Here is a 20,353-nt window from a genome sequence, read left to right on the forward strand (position 1 = left end):
GACCAAATAAAAAGAGTTAATTCTAGTCGTAGTATCTTCCCTGAAGTGTTTCTTAATTAATCATTTATAAATCATCAGAGCTTTTTCTAATCCTTGCATCTACAGGTTTTAGTAATTAAACAAGTGCCGTCGACTGGATATCAATAGACAACAACATTAGACTTTCAGAAATATACATGGGGAGGCTGAAACATTACTGAAGGACACAGAAACATACCGTTAGCATTTAGCTGATTTATTTTTCAAATAACAATAATAATATCATATATGTTCTGTATATATTAATGACTTAACCTTGTTAAGAATAACACTCTTATAACCATAAGTAAGAATCTCTATCTAATTCTTGACATTAATTAATGAATTAAATATCTCTTTTCTGACCAATCCTTCTTGTTTAAGGAGAAACGTAGAGTTGAGGAGGAGGATATGAGATTTCCCCGTTAGTGCTGTCTCCATATACATTTCCTTCATCTATAATTCCTCCATCTATGATGCCTCCATCTATGATGCCTCCATCTATGATGCCTCCATCTATGATGCCTCCATATCCGGTGCCTCCACTTATTGAGGAACCTACTGAAACGTCATGACCACTACCAGAAGAAATACCTCCATAAGTAATTCCACCTTTTGATCCCCCTCCAATGACTGGGCTGACCCCTTGATGTTTAGCGTTTTTTAGAGCAGTCTGGAGATCAACGCCCCCGGGGAGAGTTGGGTTTTGGCCATCCCCATAATTTACGAAATAGACTTCAGGCTTGCTCTTGGGAGGTGGTGGGACAGTGATAACCTTCTGGCCACCTTCGGCAGTTCCCTTGTTCAGGACATACACAATGTTCTTCTGTTGAGGTGGGGGCACTACAATAGGATCCTGATCACCGGTCCTTTCTGGAAGACGCACAAACACGATATTGTGCTCAACCTTTGGCGGGGGGACAGGAGGTGGAGGTCCAGTGTGGCGATGCTGCTCAGGTACATTGTAAACGTAGACGTGGCGCATGACTTGAGGCGTGACGCATCTTCCGTCAACGTGGAGGACCTGTCCATGGCTACATGTGAAGGATTCTCTGTAAACTGGGTTATTTTGAATGTCAGTATTATCATTACTATATTTACTGAAAGAGGGAGTATGTGCCTCCCCCGGAAAGGTGTCCAAAAATATAGTTGATCCACCATAACTCCCCGGAGGAGGTAATTCATAACGCTGATGCTGGCTGCATTCTGCCGCCACCAGCAGGGACAGGAAAATCTGAGGTCAGAAATGAAAGAATAACCAGCATTAAAAATTAGTCAAAGTATGTAGGAGTTTGTGAAATAGGAGCTAGTGGTTTATCAACAAATGGAATGAATATGTTAATTACTTAGGAGAATGGATTACGCAGAATAACATTGCGTTAGAAATTAATCGAAGCAGTTCTTACAAACCTTGCGTGAAATAACCTGACTTAAAAAAAAAAAGTATATTCGGTATACACTCGTCTCAGGTACCTGCTAGATTAAGCGTATTATCTAGATAAACATACCAAAAAAAAAAAAAAAAAAAATACTAAATCATGTTAGTTAGTCCTTATTCGAAATAAAGTAGATTCTTAGCAGATGTATTTTTTTAAAAGTATTGTTCTTGACTTTGAAGGTGTTAAGAGTGACTGAAATTAAAACAATTACATCCTATGAACAGTTTTTTCCTTATGCATATATTTTCTATGGGTTTTCTCCTTATGCACAGACCTTCCATCTTTAGAGTTGTCATTTAAATGAACAGACAAATGGTTGGCTGGTTAGTTTAAGCTGTGTTTAGGATAGCACAGGCTCTTGCTCCAAGAGGAATAAAGTGCCTGTTGGAAGGAGCCTAGTTCTGTCTAGATTTTGGTATGTGGTTCACATGGCTCCCCTTTGCTAATTGCACGAAAAGGACTGAACAAATGTAAACAAAGAATAGGACGGATGAACTATTTCTTATTATATTTTTCTTTAATACCTTAGTTTCATAGTCATTTTATTTACAGTTATAAGATACTTTAAGAATAAAAAAAATTGCATATTGAAATTGATAGAAAACCAAAAAATACGATTGACTAGATAGACAGCCATATAAGGCAAGGGAAAATGAAAGTGTTCGATGATGGCAGCCACTTCATGTTGTGGGTTTCTCCCTGTCCTATTGTACAATATAATAAATTTCCTGTGGAAAATGAATCATTCGTTGATTGATTGATTGATTGATTAATTCAATCGTTGCTCCTTCATTCACTGAAAAAGGTGTGGGGGACACAAATCCACCGGTGCAAAATGATTAGTGACGGAAGTCTTGGCGCTGTTGCCAAGTCTCCCTATCTAGCGTTGCCTTCTTTCCTAAGAAAAATCTATTGTGATCAGAAGCACGTAAAAACGTACGTGCGTATGTACGTGGTTATTCACAAATGAATTCCTTTGAACGTGAACTATGTAGATATATATTCAGTGTAACCCAACTTATTACTCAGTATAACTCTGCATAACTGTAAACACTGTAAATATTTTTTTTTTTCATATGTTGATGTAATTTTTGTTTGATCTTAGGTTAGGTCTTCATTTAGAGTTCATTAGTGGCAATGAAAAGTTAAATATCATGATGGACAATCATTAGTTGATTTAGGATCTTTACCCCCCATTTGATTTACCGAAGTAAAAAATAAAAAATGAAATGTATATTTGCATCTGTATAAAAAAATGATTATTTTCAATAACTAACTAACTAACTAACTGACTATCTAACTAACTAACTAACTAATTAATTAACTCACTAACTATCTATTGAAATTTTAACACATATGTATCATAGTTTATTGAAACAAACTCTGATACTCAGACACTGTGACAGGACAGAACTATGTATGGAAGAGATCCTCTGTCACATCCGCCAATTCATTTATGGCACAATAAATTTATGAAGAGAATGAAATTGTTGGTTAGAAGGAGGAGTGGACGACCAAGAACTCCTGACGAAAATATCGATTGCGTAAGATAAATCTTTGGCCATTCTCCTATAAAGACCATCTGTATTGCTGCCACACTATTACAGCTACCACGTTCAACAGTGCACAAAGTCCTACACAAGATTCTATGACTGTATGCTTACAAAGCGCAACTCATACAGATACTGGAGCCCAAATGGTAAACTAAGATGTTAAGAGTTTGTAATTAAGATGGTGGAATGAATGTCTGAGGATGAAACATTTAACAACCGATTCTTTTTTAGTGACAAGGCACCCTTTCAGAGAAACTGAATACTGTGAGAATCTGGTACTCAGAAAATCCTGAACTGGGGAGCTTCACCCATATAATTCTAATGTGGTGTGGGAACATATGTAATTGAATACTTCGTCCATTTTTGAATGAATATTCTATATGGCACCAAACTAGATGTCCCTCAACCAACCATCATTTTCCAGCAAGATGGGGCACTACAATGATAGGACTGCATGCTCGTGTGTTCCTAAATCAAACATTTCTAAACTCGTACGCCAGATGTCACTCCCCGGGACTTCTTTCTATGTGATTATGTTAAAAATAATGTGTATCTGTACAAATATATGGGACATCACTCATCTCAAGTTAAAGAACACTGATGCCATCGTTACCATTGATGATGTTGTTTCTGCGAACACTCTTTTTGTGACTTACTGAGACCAGATAGTCGAGGTGCCTGCCCGTTTTGATGTGCTCATGCAACTAATGGTGCCCATACGGAGGAGTGTTAAATGAGGCAAAAAATTGCCATATTTACTTTTTTTGGTAATAATTTCTGTACATATTTTCATTTGCTATATATATATATATATATATATATATATATATATATATATATATGTATGTATGTATATGTATATATGTATATATATATGCATATATATATGTGTATATATATATATATATATATATATACATATTTTAATTGTGAAGAGACTTTAAGGATTTCTTATATATATGTATATATGTATATATATATATATATATATATATATATATATATATATATTATATATATAGTATATATATATATGTATATATATATTTATATATACATATATATACATACACACACGCATATATATATATATATATATATATGTGTGTGTGTGTGTGTGTGCGTGTGTGTTTGTTTGTAGATATCTAATAATAATAATAATAATAATAATAGTAATAATAATAATAATAATGATAATAAAAAATAATGATATTAATAATAATATTAATAATAATGATGATAATAATAATAATAATAGTACTACTACTACTACTACTACTACTAATAATAATAATAATAATAATTATAATAATAAACACAACAATAATAATAATAATAATAATAATAATAATAATAATGACAATGGTAATTATTATTTTGCAATATAACGTGATTGACAATGGTTAGACAATTACTTCATTGCGGATTGAACTTGGTTAACTCGTCGTAAAAGTACTACTTAATTAATATAAATGTATTATCTATTAACAACAAAAAAGCTCATGGTTTGATATCTGAATAAAGCTATAAAGCTTGTCTTGTCATAACAAGAAAGCAACAAACCTGTAAAACATATGTCAATTCGTATTTCCTAAAAATAAGTCCTATATTGAAGGCCATCATAATCGTCACTAAGTTAGAAAGGCATAATTCTATCGGATATACCAATATATCTGGAATCCGTATATTTCTGTCGCAGAGTTAAAGTTAATAAATAGTATTTTATGATTCAGTTGCAAGCCTGGGTGATTTATGTCCCTGCAATTTGCACGATGTAGCACGATACATAGTTGAAAGAGACGTACCATTAATGAGGTACGCACAATAAAATATTATCCACGTCTTTTTCACGCACAGCATACGCGTAAGTTACGCACTGTCTACGCAATGTGCTGACAAACATTGGGGCAAAGGTAAGTATTGAGATATTTGTTGAATCATTTATCGATTCGCTTTGGCACTCAACATCGGCAGTATTCGCACTGAGCTTCCATTGTGCTCACGCTTGGTTCGCACAACTACATGGCATGAACATTGATGAGTATTCATAAAGGCTAAATTTTTTAACATTTCAAAATCTTCTCAAAGGCCACCCATCCCCTTCCCCTTACCCCGCACGACGCACGAAGACTTTAATCATAACAGGGTTGTGGTGGCCGATGTGGTAACGTCTCTGACTGGTGAACGCCAGATTGAGGTTCGAGTCCTACTCAAAATCGTTAGTTTCTTTGGTCGCTACAACCTCACCATCCTTGTGAGCTAAGGATGGGGTGTTTGGGGAAGCCTATAGGTCTATCTGCTGTGTCATTAGCAGCAATTGCTTGTCCCACCTTGGTGCTAGCTTGGGTGGAGAGGAGGCTTAGGCGCTGATCATATGTATATATGGTCAGTCTCTAGGGCATTGTCCTGCTCGATAGGGCAATGTCACAGTCCATTGCTCCTGCCATTCATGAGTGGAATTTAAACCTTTGAATACATTGCGGGTTATTGCATGTATGAAACTCGTGTGCCAGGGCGCCTTTACTTTTCACAGGGTCTTAAATGTATGAATACATTCAGTCTAGCAATATCCTGCTGACACACGATTCTATCTTATTTTTCGTCCTTTTGCTTTTTTTTTAAATGTTTATAGTTCATATATGAAATATTTATTTCAATTATGTTACTGTTCTTATAATATTTTATTTTCATTGTTCATTACTTTTCTTATAGTTTTGTTTATTTCCTTATTTTCTTTCCTCATTGGGCTATGTTACCTGCTGGGGCCCTTTGGGCTTATAGCATCCTGCCTTTCTAACTAGGCTTGTAGCTGAGCATATAATAATAATAATAATAATAATAATAATAATAATAATAATAATAATAATAATAATGAATACACTAAAATATATAATTTTCCGTGTATTTATGAAAAATAAAATAACACACAATGTATGAAAAATTAAATTTATTGAGCTTGCTAAGGGACCATCTCCTTTCCTCTTCAGAAAACAGACCAATTGTCTTCTGAAGACGAGGGTAGATGGTCTCTTCGAAAGCCTAATAAATTTATTATTTTCACACATTGTGGGTTATTTGAATGATGAAAATAATAGATATAGTAACAGTCCAATATCCAGTCGGATTATATTCTCCCTAAACACAGGGATCAAAGACCTGAGTCTAGTCCAAGTCCCTTGAGTTAAGGAGTTTCGAGGTCCTGTCTTCATCCTGTGAGGAAGATTTGAAATAGCCTCTCCAGTCACTAAAGGATTTGCTCCAAGACCAAGAGTCGCGTTATGTGCTGTCTTTTGAAAGACTGAGGGACTAAAACAGACAGGACTCACAGACACAAGACACAAGGCACTCACCGTCGTAGTAAGCTTCATGGTGAAGATGAAGACACAATGACTGATAATGATGTGACAACATCTACATTTATATATATATAGGTGTGGAATTCCCTTCCACTTCTATCCTACTTATGAAGTGTCCTTTTTTTTCCTAGTTCACCCCACACTGAGTAACACCTCTTCTCTTTCTTCTCTCTCTTATGTGGATCCATTCATTATTGTTCTGGAGCTTGTTTTTATTATTGTTATAGTTATGGTTACTATTATTATTGCTCTTATTGTAATTATCATTATTATTATTACTTAGATCATTTTTATAATAAAGATCTTCAGAATAATTTTGTTTAAAAAACAGGACAAGTACACTAATTTCATATAAAATTACTTGAACAGCAAAATTAGAAGAGCCAAGAGGGAAAAGAGGAAGGTTGATACAGAAAATGGTTGATTACTAAAAAACTGTACATTCTACACAAGGCTAGTAAGGCTCACTGTAAGCGGCAACCCTCTTAAGGCTACACTGTTGAAAAATTACCGTAAGAAAACGGTAAAAATCCTGGAATAAATGTTGCCAGGTATTTACCGTTTTAAAAACGGATATGTTGATGTAAAAGAGTGATATTACGGCCACTAAACCGTAAAAGATAATAACAAAGTTCGGTAGATATCACGAATTTCTGTATTTTACTAAAATACGGCCGAGAACAGTATATTTTTACGAAGAATTTACGATTAAAATTACGATTCTCTATAACAGCGTAGGTCATTCGTTTAGAGAAATGCCAGCCTTATGCCAGCTAGGTATCTTTTCCTGTAACGGTGGTAAGGTGTCAAAGGGTATGAAATATCAGTTGTTAAAACACTTGACCCTTTAAGTGTCTTTCTAATAAAAGAGGATCACTGATAAAGTTGAGTTTCCCGAGGAATGATCAACAATCGTCTGGAAATCGTTCAATGTCTCTCACTTCCGACATTTATTGAAATTTCAGTTGTTAAAACACTTGACCCGACCCTTTGTGTCTTTCTGAAAAAAGAGGACTACTGATATAAGCTGAGTTTCCTTGAGAAATGATTAATAATGAATATCCCGGGTTGGTACCGGAGGTGCCTGGGCGGGCGGCCCTCCGGACTAGCGGCCGGCGAGAGTTGGGGCGGAGGCCGAGGACTTAGCGTGGTGTGGCCAGGGGTAAAGGGACTCTCATTTCCGACATTTATTGTCATTTATGCATTCGTAAAGTAATTTTACATTTCCTCGCAATAGGCGATAACGTGGCTAGAAGGAGCCGCTATTACAGGTCGTAAGGGAAGGTAAAATTACTTCTAACCATTTTATGTCGAATGTGTTGCAAGGTTATTATATTTCGCATGTAAGGCGACTGGCCTTTCGAGCTTCTTTAGAAATTCGTCTATTATTTCTCTTTTTATCTTTTATCTAAAACGCTCACAATTTTCCTTTGTTTATTTATGAAGCTTTATTTAAGACCTCCAAAAAACGTATTGGTGATTTATCAGAATTTCTAGTCATATTATTTATCGCCTTCAATATTTTTTCTTATTCGTGAAATTTCACATTTAATTTTCAGATTTCGTAACGCAGTTATAGATATCATCATTATTTCCGTATTCAATCATAGTACTCTGTTTACGTGTATTTTCCTTTAACAACATATGGTTTTGTTACATCTAAATTCGGCAATAAACCTTGGGTTGTTATAACAAGAAAACACCAGACCTCTAAAACATATGTCTGTTAGGTATCTTCGAAATAAGTCTTTTATAAATTTCCATCATAATATTCACTGAGTTAGAAATGCACAATTCTATCGGACGCACGAACACATCTGGAATCCGTATATTTTTGTCACAGAATTATTATTATTATTATTATTATTATTATTATTATTATTATTATTATTATTATTATTATTATTATTAATTTCTATGCTACAACCCTAGATGGAAAAGCACAATGTTATAAGCCCAGGGGCTCCAACAGGGAAAATATCCCAGAGAGGAAAGGAAACAAGGAAAAATCAAATTTTTAAGACGAAGAAACAACATTAATATAAATATCTCCTATTTAAACTATAAACACTTAGAGGTAATAAAATGTATTTCATAAGTCAGTTGTCCTACGTAGCAATTAAAATTAATGTTTATAGGATCGTGAATGTATGAATACAAGTGCAGGAATATCCTTGGATATCGTGGCAGTCTAATATCCAGACGGAATACCCTATTCGGTAGCCTATTGGTAACGTCCTCTGACTTGTAGGGTTCGAGTCCCACTCAAGCTCTATAGTTTCTAGTAGCGTCTGCAACCTCATCATCCTTGTGAGATAAGGATGGAGGTGTTTGGAGGAGCCTATAAGTCTACCTGCTGAGTCCCATCAACAGCCATGTCTTGGCCCTATTTCTAGCTTGGGTAGAGAGGAGGCTTGGTCGTTGATCATATATAAATACATATATCTATTTACACACACACACACACATATATATATATGTATATATATATATATATATATATATATATATATATATATATATATATATATACTGTAAAAAATTTGCATGATAATAACGGTAAGCATCTGTCAATATTTAACTGAAATACGGATGAGAACAGTAGAATTTTACGAAGAATTTCCGATAAAAATTACGGTTTTTTAACAATATAGTTAATCTAAAGGGCACTGTCCTGTCCCTTGACTCTACAATTTATGAAAGGTCATTAAACACAAGGATCGAAGCCCATGTCTCTTGAGTCTAGGAGCCTCGGAGGTCCATCCTTTTTCCTGTGATATCCTCTGAGGAAGATTCAAAATAGCCTCTCCAGTCACAAAAGGCTTTGTTCCAAAAGCTAAAGTCGCGTGTTTTTCTTTCAGACGAGAAACACAGACCCAAGGCACTCACCAATGCAATGAGCTTCATGTTTGAGAGGAAGACGTGATGTATGACAACAGTGCCACAGGATCTGTATTTATACATAGATGCAAAACCTCCTTTCACTTATACCCTAGTTTTGGGGTGTCCTTTTTTTCCGGAAGAGCAGCTCTTAAAGTAAAGTAATTAAGTGAATGTGTTACCGCCTTACAAGTTGGTAAATTTTTTCCTGTTTTCTATTTGAAGACTTTCAAATTTTTTCTTTGATTTTTATCCAACTTTATCCTAGGTCTATATAAACCCTTTGTGATTTATTAGATTTTCAAGTCATATAATTTATTCTCTTCAAAAAATTTTCTTATTCATCAAATTTCACATCTAACTTGAAGATTTCAAAACGTCGTTCTTGATATCATCAATATTTTCCTTTTCAACCCTCATATTTTATCTATGTACTTGAATGGTTAGGTGAGAATGATTTATAGCATTTAATTTTACAAGAATATCATGAATAATGCAGAAAATCACTACAGTCTGGTTAGTAGGAAAAGGCACTAACGAAGAATGAAAGTCAGTAGACTGAAAAGATATCAAAGAACTTTAGAATCTCTTGCAAGTGACATCGTATTTTCGAAATAGATATCACTTTACACATTCATCACAAATAAGTATTTACATGGTCGGTGTATTCATATTCTATTATATTCATGATTAATGTGTGCTCACCTGTAAATGCCTTGTCTTCCATTCATCCTCGCGAAGGGGTGTCTTCTATCTCGCTTACATGTATAACATTCAGCTTACAGCATTTTACATCAAAATCTGTAATCATGAAAACCTTGATATATCAACATTCATTATAGCTTGTTTATGTATGTGTGTGTACTCGTGTGTGTGCCTCTGTGTAATTATCTGGTTGGTAAAAATTGAATTAGATTCAAACAATTATACAAATCAACGGCTAAGTAACCAAGTGAGAATTTGTAAAAATGATAATACTATTGTTAGCCTCAATATCATTTCATAAAACAGCCATTACATTTTTTCCCGATACATATGTAAAATATGCAATGCGTTCTGATGTAATAATGTATTTTGAATTTTAATATTATTCAAGTTGAAAGAAGTACAGACGAAGAATACGACGTTGATAAGGAGTATCTATCTATCTATCTATCTATATATATATATACACGTACACACATACGTATATACATACATATATATATACATATATATACATATATAAATATATATATATATATATATATATATATATATATATATATATATATATATATTTATATACATATATGACTATATATATATATATATATATATATATATATATATATATATATATAAATATATATATATATATATATATATATATATATATATATATATATATCATATATATATATATATATATATATATATATATATAATGTATGTATATAAATATATATATATATATATATATATATATATATATACATATATATATATGTATATTAATGCATCTGTTTTTTTTTTATTTTGAGACAGAAATTTTTTATGCCATTTTGAAGCAGGATATACAAAATTACCATATAAAGCGATTAAACTAATAATCTTCCTATTTGTATGGATAATATTATTTAATAAATTGGAGAAGTGATGATTTCAAAAAAGGAAAAAATATATATAAAATAAACGTACGAAGAGTTTTATGACCGCATTACTATATGCTTCTGAAAAAGAAAATGTTCATTTGAGATTATCATCATTATCAATATATTAATTTATTAATACATTATTAATGGGCATTAAAAATCTGTAGTTATATACGTTATATATTTAAAAAACACAGAAGCTTTCACAATTTTTTTTTATAACCTATATTGTTAGAAACCATGGTGTTTTTTAATTATTATTATTATTATTATTATTATTATTATTATTATTATTATTATTATTATTATTATTATTATTATTATTCATAATGAGTGAACAATCAAATGAGCTAATAGTTATTCCATGATACCACGACGAATAAGGCAGAAAACGCGAAAAATCTATATCTCGTAATTTTGTAATTAGTCTTTAACTAGAGACTTTTTGTATGTCGTTTTACTATAGTTTGACAGCTGTTTTTCCGGTTCTATACAGCAGGGGAACTCTACTCCCTAGGGGACCTCCATAGTCGTTTTATCTTGTTCGTTCAGAGTATTCATCATTTCATATCACGTATTGCTCATTTACTGTTAAATCGTCACTGTCAAAGAACTCACAGTACAAGAAAGTCTTTAGTTTCCGCTTGAAAGCCTTAATGTCTTCAATCATTGAGATGTCTAGTAGGAGCTTATTGTACGAGTATAATCTCGGGGCCCCATATTTAAAGGATCTAGAGCATACAGTAGACATACTGTACATCTACTAATGTTTCCAGAGGACGTGTAATAGTGTTTTTTTTTTTTTTTTTAAATAACTCCTAAAATAACTGATGGATTTCCATGAAATCAAAACAGGGAGCGCTTCATACAATGGCCTAATTTTGAGAAATACTGTGCATTGCCAATTACGTTTCATTAACCTTTTTACTTAAGAAAATGTGGCTAAAGCCAGTCTTAGCCACCCACACATTCGCAAAAGTGATAACGTCGCTCAGTGACGTTTTTATAACGTTTCATCCCCTGTACCTCCCATCCCCCGAATTGTTAAACGCCTGTTTAACTCCATAGATAATTGTCATATGACCTACCCCAAGCAATACGAAATTTTTTGTCAGTAAAATTTCAGCATACCTGGTAATGTGATTCGTGACTTTAGACTTTACCTAAACACAAGACCAACGTTTTATATCTTACCCACTCACTTACATTGAAGATCAAGAATGAGACTTATGACAGGAGACGGAAGAAGCCATGCTAACCCTACACTTCGCACTTTAAGCGAGTGTTGGTAAAGCAATAGAAATATAGTTTTCTTTAGGTTAAGCCGTAGGACTCATTCTTCCATACAACACAGGTTACTCGATACATCAATTGCCAGGAAGAAAATGACAGAGAGCATTGTTTGATATAATTTATCATATCAATTTCACCAGAGAGAGTAGCTTGAATTCCTTAGAAGATAGACTTCTAAAAGATGTTTCATATAAGGGCATTGACATCAGCCATTTGATAAATTTTGAAATCCTATATATATATATATATATATATATATATATATATATATATATATATATATATATATATATATATATATATATGGCTAGCAGTATATTGCAATATGTCATATACTTATTAAAGTCATACTTTTATTACCGATTTATACTAATTTTCAGGCGGTTTCTTTCTTTCTCTCTGTTGTAAATGGTGAAGAGTTTCAGTGCAATTGTAGTTTTTCAATGGCGAGGACAAAGCAACATATTTGCCATGACTAAAGTCGAATCTATATGAAATAGATCAGAGCTACTACTAAACTGCTGCCGATGATTACCTTGGATGTACTAAAAGGGCTCTGAGGTAGGAGGCGAAGTCAGTGAAATTATTTCTGAATCCTGCTCCAGTCTTGACCCAATAACATCATTCCAAATATACAACTCTCTCAAGGAAAAAAAATGTTTTCTATTTCTACTAATGTTTTTATTCTATTTTTTTATTTTATTTTAGTTTTTAGTCGCAAATCTAAAATTTGTGGGAGTCCGAGTAGAATATCTCTCAGTGCGATTCCATACTCCTGTTTTAAACATCTTCTATTATGTTTGATAATTTGTGTTAACCATCTAATCATTATCTACCACCATAAAACATTTTATTGCTCTTCCGGCTCATTTTATATGTGCAGTACACAGTCTTTCCTAACAGAGATTTACTCAGTAGCCTAATAACAATGGGAATGAAGGAAAGAAGGCAAGAAGGAAGGGGGGTGAGTACTAGGACAGCCAAAGGTGTAAACACCGAAGGAGAGTTGGGGGAACCTCTGCGACACAGTTACGTGATTAAGTACCACTTCTTCGAAACGCTCTGAAGGAAGGGAAGAAGTTCCTCTTTTTTTCTAAGAGTAAACGGGTTGATTAAGCACATCTGTCAATTCATTATACCACCAAAAATTAGGCCAATGTTTGAAACATTCATTGCTATAGTTTCATGGAAATTCATAAGCCGGTTTGTTAGATATTTGGGAAAAACACTATTACACGGCCTCTGGAAACGATAGTAACGTTTCCAGAGGCCGTGTAATAGTGTTTTTTTAAAATAACTCCTAAAATAACTGATGGATTTCCATGATATCAAAGCAGGGAGCGCTTCATACAATGGCCTAATTTTGGGAAATACTGTGCATTGCCAATTACGTTTCATTAACTTTTTTACTTAAGAAAATGAGGCTAAAGCCAGTCTTAGCCACCCACACATTTGCAAAAGTGATGACGTCCCTCAGTGACGTTGTTATAACCAAGGTCTATAGATTAAGGAGGTCTTCTCAACCCCGACCAAAAATATGAGTCTTCTGCGCAGGTACAGACTGTGACGTAGGCAGTACCTATAGGTGCCTCCAAGGTCATAGACTAGATTCACCCAAGCATACCAAAGGTCGATCACCCTTTGACCGGGCAGTTGTTTACAAGCAAACGTGGTGTACACTTCCGCCTTGCTGATCAAAGCTGTTTTATATATAACAAAATGCCCAGTAATTGTGCAGTTTTCGGATGCTTCTCATATAGAGGAAAAAGTAAGGATCTCACTTTTCATAAATTCCCTAAGGACATCATCACAAGGAAAACGTGGATTCGGCTTTGCAAACGAGAAGATCTTATTAATGGGGAAAACGCTCAGATATGTAGTAAACACTTTGAAGCTGGTGCATTTGAAAGGAATTTGATGTATGAATTGCTGAATCAACAAGTGCCTCGATCTCTCATCAGAATAAAGAAAGGATCTGTACCAACGATGCATTTACCTACAACTGGACATTCACATGCATCACAAGGTAAGAAACCAGTATCGTGTATTGTTGGTTAAACATTAAGATATAAGTGACGCTGTAATCAACTTACATAGATTATAATTATTGTATATCCACTTTATTATTCACCAGTAATCTGGAAATCGCGGAATGAGTTGTTTTCCTCATATATAGTTAAAAAAATTTTTTCTTTTATTCCATTTCGCTGTGAAAAAGTACCATTCATAAATTTTAGTTCAGATTTTGCATATTCAATAACGTCAGAAAATTCTAATTGCATTGTTCTCTATCCAAGTCCATCTTTTTAATAATTCAATTTTGATTTTAATCAGATACGTCCAGGATGGTAAGAGCCGAAAAAAGAAGACAAAAACGACTTGTAGATGAAATCCTTAGTCAAGAGCAAGACGAAACAGGGAAGATTTTTGTACAAAAAGTCAAATCGGTGCCCACGATTGAAGATTTGCAATGTGTAATTGAGCAACTGGAGAAGGAGAGAGATGATATCAAACGGAAGTGGGAAGAATATGAGGTAAAGTGGAAATGTGAAAAAGAGCAGTGGGAAGTTAAAGAAAGCTATTTTGCTACTGAAAGGGCTAAATGGGAAAATGAAAAAGCTAAATGGTTGGATAATAAGGTCAAGTGGGAAATAGAAAAGGAAAACTGGAAAAAAAGAGAAAACAGCGATGTACGTTAAGTTCAATGAGATGTATGCATCAGCAACTGCTGTAGTAAAAGCTAATTTAAAGAAATACTTTTCACCCAAACAAGTAGCATGTCTTGTCACTGGAAGTAATATTAATACTTGGGAAGACGATGATATCAGCAAAGCCTTAACGTTACGCAGTTTGAGTCCAAAAGCTTATAAGTTTTTAGGAGAAGAGTGGAAATTACCTTTTCCTTCTTTATCAACCTACAAAATAAAACGTTGCAAGATATGATTCGAGTATCTAAAGAAATGAAAGTAATTAAAAGCAATAGGCTCTATCCTTTCCAAAAAGGCTTAATTATATCGTGCAATTCTCTAATGAAGCTGCTGAAAATGGTCAAAGCTAAATTTGATACATCATATATTCTTACTTATAGGCTAAATCAAGATGGTCTTGAACACTTTTTTGGCTGCATAAGACAGATGGGTGCATGCCATCAACACCCATCACCCGTCGCATTTAAGCACCGAGTCAGAGCCCACATTCTAGGAAAAGACAGCAAACTGTTAGGATCAAACTGCAACGTTGAAAGTTGCAATAGTGATATGATGACGTCAGGCTCATTTTCCAGTTTTCTTGTTGAACAAAGCGCATCCTTTGTAGATGAAGAAACTTCTATTCAAAAAGAGCTAAGTCTATCGGCAATGCTGTCTTGTTTGCCAGGGGAATTTGTTAATGATTTGCAAAATGATGAATATGTAGAATTTGACACTGAAAAAGAAGCATTAGGGAAAGCGATGGAAGATGGAGGCTTACAATACGTAGGGGGTTATATAGCTCGTAAGTTTCCTGAATATGAGTTCCTTGGAACTGCAGCGACGAAGCGAGATGGCACGTGGATTGGTGCCATAAGTGCAAGAGATGGAAAACTAATGCAACCAAGCGAAGAATTTTTGATGCATTTAAAAACGATGGAAAAAATGTTTCTTTGTCATCATGGGGAAAATTATCTAAAACCTGGAAAAGGAGCGACGGATAAATTGACTGATTTAATTAGCGAGTGTTTTAAATGCAATGATATCCCATTACCATATGAAGTGATTAAATTTTTTGTTAGATGTCCTACATTTTTTAGAATTCGTGTTTTAAATAGAAATATTAGTTCATCAAGAAAAGCGCAGAATAAAATGAAAAAGCTCGCAACGTGATATAGAACATAACTGAAATATATATTGTGTATATATCATTATTTATTTTATGAATTTAAACTGTCTGTTGATCGACAAATTTCAGTTATTTACATCATCAGATATTTGTTTGGTTGTTTGAGTGTAATAAAGTTATGTATTTGTAATCTTACTTTTATTATCCTAAAAGAATAAAATATAAATCTTCGAAAAGATTGAAAAATACAAAGCAGAAAGCATGGTTCCTTTATTTTCTTATGGAAGTTCCACAGGTTACTCAGCCACGGTTAAGTCTGAGTGACGTCATCACTCTGACCGACCCGACTCCCACCATCCGGCTACCTGCGCAATAAGGTTGCCTGAGAAGACCTCTTATATCTATAGACCTTGGTTATAACGTTTCATCCCCTGTACCTCTCATCCCCCGAATTGTTAAACGCCTGTTTAACTCCATAGATAATTGTCATATGAACTACCCCAAGCAATACGAAATTCTTTGTCAGTAAAAGTTAAGCATACCTGGTAATATGATTCGTGACTTTAGACTTTACCTAAACACAAGACCAACGTTTTATATCTTACCCACTCACTTACATTGAAGATCAAGAATGAGACTTATGACAGGAGACGAAAGAAGCCATGCTAACCCTACACTTCGCACTTCAAGCGAGTGTTGGTAGAGCAATTGAAATATAGATTTCTTTAGGTTAAGCCGTAGGACTCATTCTTCCATACAACACAGGTTAACTCGATACATCAATTGCCAGGAAGAAAATAACAGAGAGCATTGTTTGATATAATTTATCATATCAATTTTACCAGAGAGAGTAGCTTGAATTCCATAGAAGGTAGACTTCTAAAAGATGTTTCATATATGGGCATTGACATCAGCCATTTGATAAATTTTGGAATCCTATATATATATATATATATATATATATATATATATATATATATATATATATATATATATATATATATATATATATATGGCTAGTAGTAAATTGCAATATATCATGTTCTTATTAAAGTCATACTTTTCTTACCGATTTATACTAATTTTCAGGCGGTTTCTTTCTTTCTCTCTGTTGTAAATGGTGAAGAGTTTCAGCGCAATTGTAGTTTTGCAATGGCGAGGACAAAGCAACACATTTGCCATGACTAAAGTCGAATCTATATGAAATAGATCAGAGCTACTACTACAACTGCTGCCGATGGTTACCTTGGATGTACTAAAAGGGCTCTGAGGTAGGAGGCGAAGTCAGTGAAATTATTTTTGAATCCTGCTCCAGTCTTGACCCAATAACATCATTCCAAATATACAACTCTCTCAAGGAAAAAAATTGTTTTCTATTTCTACTAATGTTTTTAATTTATTTTATTTTTTAGTTGCAAATCTAAAATTTGCAGGAGTCCGAGTAGAATATCTCTCAGTGCGATTCCACATCCCTGTTTTAAACCTCTTCTATTATGTTCGATAATTTGTGTTAACCATCTAATCATTATCTACCACCATAAAACATTTTATTGCTCTTCCGGCTCATTTTATAAGTGCAGTACACAGTCTTTCCTAACAGAGATTTACTCGATAGCCTAATAACAATGGGAATGAAGGAAAGAAGGCAAGAAGGAAGGGGGGTGGGGGAGTGGGGGAGTACTAGGATAGCCATAGGTGTAAACACCGAAGGAGGGTTGGGGGAACCTCTGCGTCACAGTTACGTGATTAAGTACCACTTGGAAACGCTCTGAAGGAAGAGAAGAAGTTCCTCTTTTTTTCTAAGAGTAAACGGGTTGATTAAACACATCTGTCAATTCATTGTACCACCAAAAATTAGGCCAAAGTTTGAAACATTCGTTGCTATAGTTTCATGGAAATTCATAAGCCGGTTTGTTAGATATTTGGGAAAAACACTATTACACGGCCTCTGGAAACGATAGTAGGTTCTAATATTTTGAAACTATCTGTAGCTATTCTCGTGTCAAGACGGTTTTTGGCTGCGCAATATGTAGAAATTCTCTTAGATAACTTGATGGGATATTGTACATATTTCAAATTCAATTCTCGTTTTAATAGGCAGCCAGTGTAAATCAATTAGTGTAAGGCATATGAGAAGGTAACAACAAAGCCGCCTGCAGTATTTTCCCTTGCATGTACTACACATTCGTTGATGTAAAACTTCTTATTTTCATCTATGAATATCTTGTTCACTTGTCTTTCGTAGTATGCAGGTGTCATTTTCATTTAACCGGAAATTGTGGCTCATTTTCTTATATTTGTTTCATTATCTTATAATAAATCTCTTGGAATACATTTTTTTTATATTGATTACTTTGTTTATTTCTTAGATTGTTTATTTTTTGCATATTCCCTAGTTTGATGATTTTATATGGAAACACACACAGACACAGACACACACACACACACATATATATATATATATATACATATATATATATATATATATATATATATATATATATATATATGTATATATATATATATATATATATATATATATATATATATATATATATATATATATATATATATATATATGTGTGTGTGTGTGTGTGTGGGAAAGCCCTTGGTGGTTTTGTCGGGTAGTCTATGGAATGTATTGCAAGTGGTCAAACAGCAAAAAGATCACTATCTCAGGTGATACAACTGTATCTAGCATTACAAATGTATATAACAAACCACCCAGGGGAGAGGATGTAATGACAAAAATTAATCAAGAATTTTACTGCTAATTTTGACTACGAAAATATAGATAAAATTCAAACAACGGGAGTCAGCAACACACCAACCTCAATAAATGAATACTATTAACAAAAAGGATATACCAACCAGATTACTAGATTTCCTCTCCATTATTCAATCAAGTCTACTTATATAGTTATGATGGAATGATTGGTGAGTTTGACAATTATGAAAAAACTAGACCAAATAAAAAAAAGTTAATTCTAGTCGTAGTATCTTCCCTGAAGTGTGTCTTAATTAATCATTTAAAAATCATCAAAGCTGTTTCTAATCCTCGCATCTACAGGTTTTAGTAATTTAACAAGTACCGTCGACTGAATATCATAAGACAATAACATTAGACTTTCAGAGATATACATGGGGAGGCTGAAAAATTACTGAAGGACACAGAAACATACCGTTAGCATTTAGATGATTTATTTTTCAAATAACAATAATAATATCATATATGTTCTGTATATATTAATGACTTAACCTTGTTAAGGATATGAGGAGGATATGAGATTTCCCCGTTAGTGCTGTCTCCATATACATTTCCTCCATCTATAATTCCTCCATCTATGATGCCTCCATCTATGATGCCTCCATCTATGATGCCTCCATATCCGGTGCCTCCACTTATTGAGGAACCTACTGAAACGTCATGACCACTACCAGAAGAAATACCTCCATAAGTAATTCCACCTTTTGATCCCCCTCCAATGATTGGGCTGACCCCTTGATGTTTAGCGTTTTTTAGAGCAGTCTGGAGATCAACGCCCCCGGGGAGAGTTGGGTTTTGGCCATCCCCATAATTCACGAAATAGACTTCAGGCTTGCTCTTGGGAGGTGGTGGGACAGTGATAACCTTCCGGCCACCTTCGGCAGTTCCCTTGTTCAGGACATACACAATGTTCTTCTGTTGAGGTGGGGGCACTACAATAGGATCCTGATCACCGGTCCTTTCTGGAAGACGCACAAACACGATATTGTGCTCAACCTTTGGCGGGGGGACAGGAGGTGGAGGTCCAGTGCGGCGATGCTGCTCAGGTACATTGAAAACGTAGACGTGGCGCATGACTTGAGGCTTGACGCATCTTCCGTCAACGTGGAGGACCTGTCCGTGGCTACATGTGAAGGATTCTCTGTAAACTGGGTTATTTTGAATGTCAGTATTATCATTACTATATTTACTGATAGAGGGAGTATGTGCCTCCCCAGGAAAAGTGTCCAGAAATATAGTTGATCCACCATAACTCCCCGGAGGAGGTAATTCATAACGCTGATGCTGGCTGCATTCTGCCGCCACCAGCAGGGACAGGAAAATCTGAGGTGAAAAACGAAAGAATAACTAGCATTAAAAATCAGCAAAGTATGTAGGAGTTTGTGAAATAGGAGCTAGTGGTTTTTCAACAAATGGAATGAATATGTTAATTACTTAGGAGAATTGATTATGCAGAATCACATTGCGTTAGAAATTAATCAAAGCAGTTCTTACAAACCTTGCGTGAAATAACCTGACTTAAAGAAAAAAAAGTATATTCGGTATGCACTCGTCTCAGGTACCTGCTAGATTAAGCGTATTATCTAGATAAACATAC

At 34.2% G+C, this 20,353-nt stretch overlaps 2 protein-coding genes across 3 annotated transcripts in view; both read right to left on the bottom strand.

Annotated features, from left to right (window-relative positions):
* Positions 1–231: 231 nt before the first annotated feature.
* On the bottom strand, positions 232–9,301 carry LOC137631470 (uncharacterized). 2 transcript variants are annotated; one of them, XM_068363236.1, is made up of 2 exons: positions 9,256–9,301; positions 232–1,252 (listed from the first exon to the last, which is right to left on the bottom strand). In XM_068363236.1, exons 1-2 carry the CDS (start codon positions 9,271–9,273, stop codon positions 398–400), a joined length of 873 nt encoding a protein of 290 aa, XP_068219337.1. In that variant the 5' UTR covers positions 9,274–9,301; the 3' UTR covers positions 232–397. The 2 variants fall into 2 exon arrangements, with proteins under 2 accessions (XP_068219337.1, XP_068219336.1); XM_068363235.1 differs by lacking the exon at positions 9,256–9,301 and adding an exon at positions 6,361–6,390 and having other exon boundaries at positions 233–1,252.
* Positions 9,302–19,215: 9,914 nt separating this feature from the next.
* LOC137630933 (uncharacterized) overlaps positions 19,216–20,353 on the bottom strand; it is a 9,041-nt gene continuing 7,903 nt past the window's right edge. Inside the window, exon 2 of the mRNA XM_068362466.1 lies at positions 19,216–20,079. Within this exon, the coding sequence (XP_068218567.1) occupies positions 19,216–20,079 (864 nt within the window). The remainder of the gene's footprint in view (positions 20,080–20,353) is intronic.

The sequence above is a fragment of the Palaemon carinicauda genome, chromosome 39 (genome assembly GCF_036898095.1).
Source record: "Palaemon carinicauda isolate YSFRI2023 chromosome 39, ASM3689809v2, whole genome shotgun sequence".
In the NCBI taxonomy this organism is placed as follows: domain Eukaryota; kingdom Metazoa; phylum Arthropoda; class Malacostraca; order Decapoda; family Palaemonidae; genus Palaemon; species Palaemon carinicauda.